Below are 3,951 nucleotides of genomic sequence, written 5' to 3' on the forward strand. Positions count from 1 at the left end.
GCACCACCACGCCTGGCTAATTTTTGTATTTTTAATAGAGACGGGGTTTCACCATGTTGGCCAGGCTGGTCTCGAACTCCTGACCTCAGGTGATACGCTCGCTTGCCTCAGCTCCCAAAGTGCTGGGGTTGCAGGTGTGAGCCACCACACCTGGCCAAAATAAATTTTAATTATGTAAATTTGCAAGCATTTCTAGAGAGAGAACAGAATAATGAACTCGAGGTACTCATCATCCTGCGTGAGTGATTCCTGTTATTTGGTCGGTTTTTGTTATCTGTCTCCCTGTATGAGCATCTCTCCCAGGTTATTTTGAAGCAAATCTCAGGCATTTATATGCTTTCATCTTTTAAAATATCAGTATCTAAAAGATGAGAAATTCAAAAAAATCACCACAATACTGTTATCAAGCCAGAAAGTTTCATAGTAATCCTTTTTGTCATCAATTATCTAGGCAATATTTATATTACACTTTTTTTTCAGTTTGATATATTGCTATTGGTTGATGTGTTTTTAAATTTATTATATAGATTTCTGCTCTCCCTGGCAGTTTTTCCTGTAGTTTTCCACATTCTGGATTTTACTGCTTCCCCATGGAATTGTGTAAGATGTTCCTCTGTCCCCTTTATTCCTCTAAATTTGTAAAGCTACAGACTTGATCAGGTCAGCTTCATTATTCTTTTTGACAAGACCACTTTATAGATGATGATGTATATTTCTCTCAGGAGATACATTATGTGTTATTCCAGTTGGCTTTTTAAGGCTAAAGGCAGAACTTCTCTTAATACATTTTTATTATTTTTATCAGTTGTTTTAGCTTATTGAGGGTTTTTTTAAATCCAAAAATTTTTTTTTTTTCTTTTGAGACAGAGTCTCGCTCTGTCACCCAGGCTGGAGTGCAGTGGTGCGATCTTGGCTCACTGCGGGCTCTGCCTCCCAAATTCAAGTGGTTCTTCTGTCTCAGCCTCCCAAGTAGCTGGCATTACAAGCACCCACAACCATGTCCAGCTAATTTTTGTATTTTTAGTGGTGACGAGGTTTCATCATGTTGAGCCAGGCTGGTCTCAAACTCCTGACCTCAAATGATCCACCCACCTCAGCCTCCCAAAGTGCTGAGACTACAGGCGTGAGCCACCATACCCGACCTAGAATTTTTCATTTAGGAATTAGCAGTTAAATATGAGTGTTAATAAGCTATTTCACACAATTTTGGGTCACCCATGAAGTTACACATGGGCCAGGTACAATGACTCATGCCTGTGATCCCAGTACTTTGGGAGGCCAAGATTACTTGAGCTCAGGAGTTCAAGACCAGCCTGGGCAGGGTGACAAAACCCAGTCTCTACACAAAATACAAAAATTAGCCAGGCATGTTAGCATGCACTTTTAGCCCCAGCTACTAGGGAGGCTGAAGTAGGAGGATGACTTGATCCCAGGAGGCAGAGGTTACAGTGAGCCAAGATCATGCCACTGCTCTCCAGTCTGGGCAACAGAGCTAGACCCTGTCACAGAAAAAAAAAATTTACAAATTTATATTTTACATCTTCAAGTCACTTTAAAAATACCAAAGGCAGAGAACTCTGTGACATACAATTGGAAATCTTTCTGTATATAACATCTATCCATTTCTCATTGAGTATGAGTCGTAGATTCACCTAACTGTACTCTTACTCAACACTTTTCCCCTATCTTGTCCACAAGTTATCGTCATAAGATGTTAAATTTTTGCTGATAATAAGACATGTCCTCAGCATTCATTTTATTTGCTAAAGAAAGGTGGTTAATTTCCTGTTGAGCCTCTACTGGCTGCTAGTGGTTACCACTTCTTATCCAAGAGTTGCATTCAGTGATACACTGGTTAAACGTTTGTCAGAAGTCTCTGTGGAAGCAAAGGTTCATATTTGTAGTATTTGCTAATTTCCAAGGTGTAAATACTCTCACTTTGTTGATTTCAAGTTACCTAAGTTATGCCCCTGAATGGGGAGAGGGAAGAGATATGCACCCTCGTCTCTGCTTAGTCCTACTAATTATTTTTACTACTACTGTAGTAATGAAAATGCTTACCATGTGCCAGTCTCAGTTAAGTTGTAAGCATTTTACTGGTATTAACACGTATTTCTTATAGCAACCGTGTGAGGTTACTATCCCCATTTTACTGATGAGGTACAGAGGGATTAAGAAACTTACTGAAATGACTTTGTGGCTCCTGAGTCCTTGTTCGCCATTGACTGTAAAGAGGAATCAAGTTGGTGGCAAGTTGTAAGGAAGGGAATGATAGAGTCTTCTAGAGCAGGCCAGGACAAAAGTCTGTCTTTCAGGAAATCCTTCAAGGAAAACTAGCATAAAGAGGCCCTCTAAGGAACCATTCTGGTCAGCAGAAGCAGATTCCTTGGACCAGTGTAAGTCTAGAGCCATACCCAGGATCAAACCTGGCCTCTATTGCTCACTGCTCAATAGCCACAGCCACATTTTAATTAAAATTAGTTACAATTAAAATTTGTCCCTCACTTTCAGTAACCTCATTTTAGATGTTCAACAGCGGCGTGTCTAGTGGCTGCTGTATTAGACAGTATAGATATTGGACAGCACTGCTCTAGAGTGAAGCCTACCCATAACCAGGCATGCCTTCTGCCAGATTGGTATTTCTTCATGTTTTACATCTGACCTTTACCTTGGTGATCTTAACTCGGTAACTGCCTTATTTCTATTTGTGAACAGTTTTATCCACGTCTAAACTTTAGGATTAGTAATAGCATATTTAACTCCTCCATTTTTAGGGAAAATGTATAATGCTTAAGATACAAAATTATTAACAGATGCTATAGCCTAGATTTATTCCTTTAAAAAGTTGCATTAAATGCAGTTCTTATTTCTTTTCATTTAATAATTAAGGAGGAGAAAGTGCAGGCCATGCCACTTCCTCTCAGGAGCCTAGTGGATGCTCAGATCAGAGACCGGCAGAGGACCTCAGCATCAGAGTGGAAAGGTTTGCTCTTCTTTTTGCAAATAGCATTTTGTTTAAAAAGACAGTGGTTTTCAGTTATTTCATTAATTTGAATTAAAACTAAAGTTATACAAATGAAGTTTTAGAATTCTGAGTTGAAATTTTTGATCACCTAATTTGTATCCTTAAACATTACACTCTAAGTGTAAAACTTTTCTGTATGTCTGAAGTCACCAGTCAGCTTTTGGTCTGATCATTCTAAGAATCCCCTTTTTAATGGTATTTTGGTACATGGGTGTTTCCATCTGTCACTTCTGCTTTTATCTCTTTATGCCATAAGGATAATAAGGATAATAAGCTCCAGATGGGCAAGAACTTCAGCTCATTTTATGACTATGTACTGAGCTTGAGTTCTGCATAAGTGGGTGTCTACTAAATGACATTTTTCATTAGTTGGTCTAATAATCAGATACAAATTTCTGGCTTTTTGTAGTTTCTAGTATTTTTAATGATACAGTAATTGTCAAATCATAGTCTTTTATTACAGACGTGCACCACCACACCCGGCTAATTTTTTTTGTATATTTAGTAGTGACAGGGTTTCACCATGTTGGCCAGGCTGATCTTGAACTCCTGACTTCAGATGATCTGCTTGCCTTGGCCTCCCAAAGTGCTGGGATTACAGGCGTGAGCCACCACACCTGGCCTGTTAATGGTTTTTTGTTTGTTTGTTTTTGAGATGAAGTCTGGCTCTGTTGCCAGGCTGGAGTGCAGTGGTGTGATCTCGGCTCACTGCAACCTCCTCTTCCCAGTTCAAGTAATCCTCATACCTCAGCTTCCTGAGTATCTGGGATTACAGGTGTGCGCCACCGTGACTGGCTAATTTTTGTATTTTTAGTAGAGACGGTTTTGCCATGTTGGCCAAGCTGGTCTCGAACTCCTGGCCTCGGGTGATCCACCGGCCTTGGCCTCTCAAAGTGCTGAAATTACAGGCTTGAGCCACCATGTCC

General features: G+C 39.9%; 1 protein-coding gene across 1 annotated transcript in view; it reads left to right on the forward strand.

The window, feature by feature from the left end:
• The window catches only part of UBXN4 (UBX domain protein 4), a 54,824-nt gene that overhangs the window by 23,131 nt on the left and 27,742 nt on the right, over positions 1-3,951 (forward strand). The window contains exon 6 of the mRNA XM_011937731.1: positions 2,890-2,983. Within this exon, the coding sequence (XP_011793121.1) occupies positions 2,890-2,983 (94 nt within the window). The remainder of the gene's footprint in view (positions 1-2,889; positions 2,984-3,951) is intronic.

This window comes from Colobus angolensis, unplaced genomic scaffold (genome assembly GCF_000951035.1).
Source record: "Colobus angolensis palliatus isolate OR3802 unplaced genomic scaffold, Cang.pa_1.0 Scaffold168, whole genome shotgun sequence".
NCBI lineage: Eukaryota > Metazoa > Chordata > Mammalia > Primates > Cercopithecidae > Colobus > Colobus angolensis.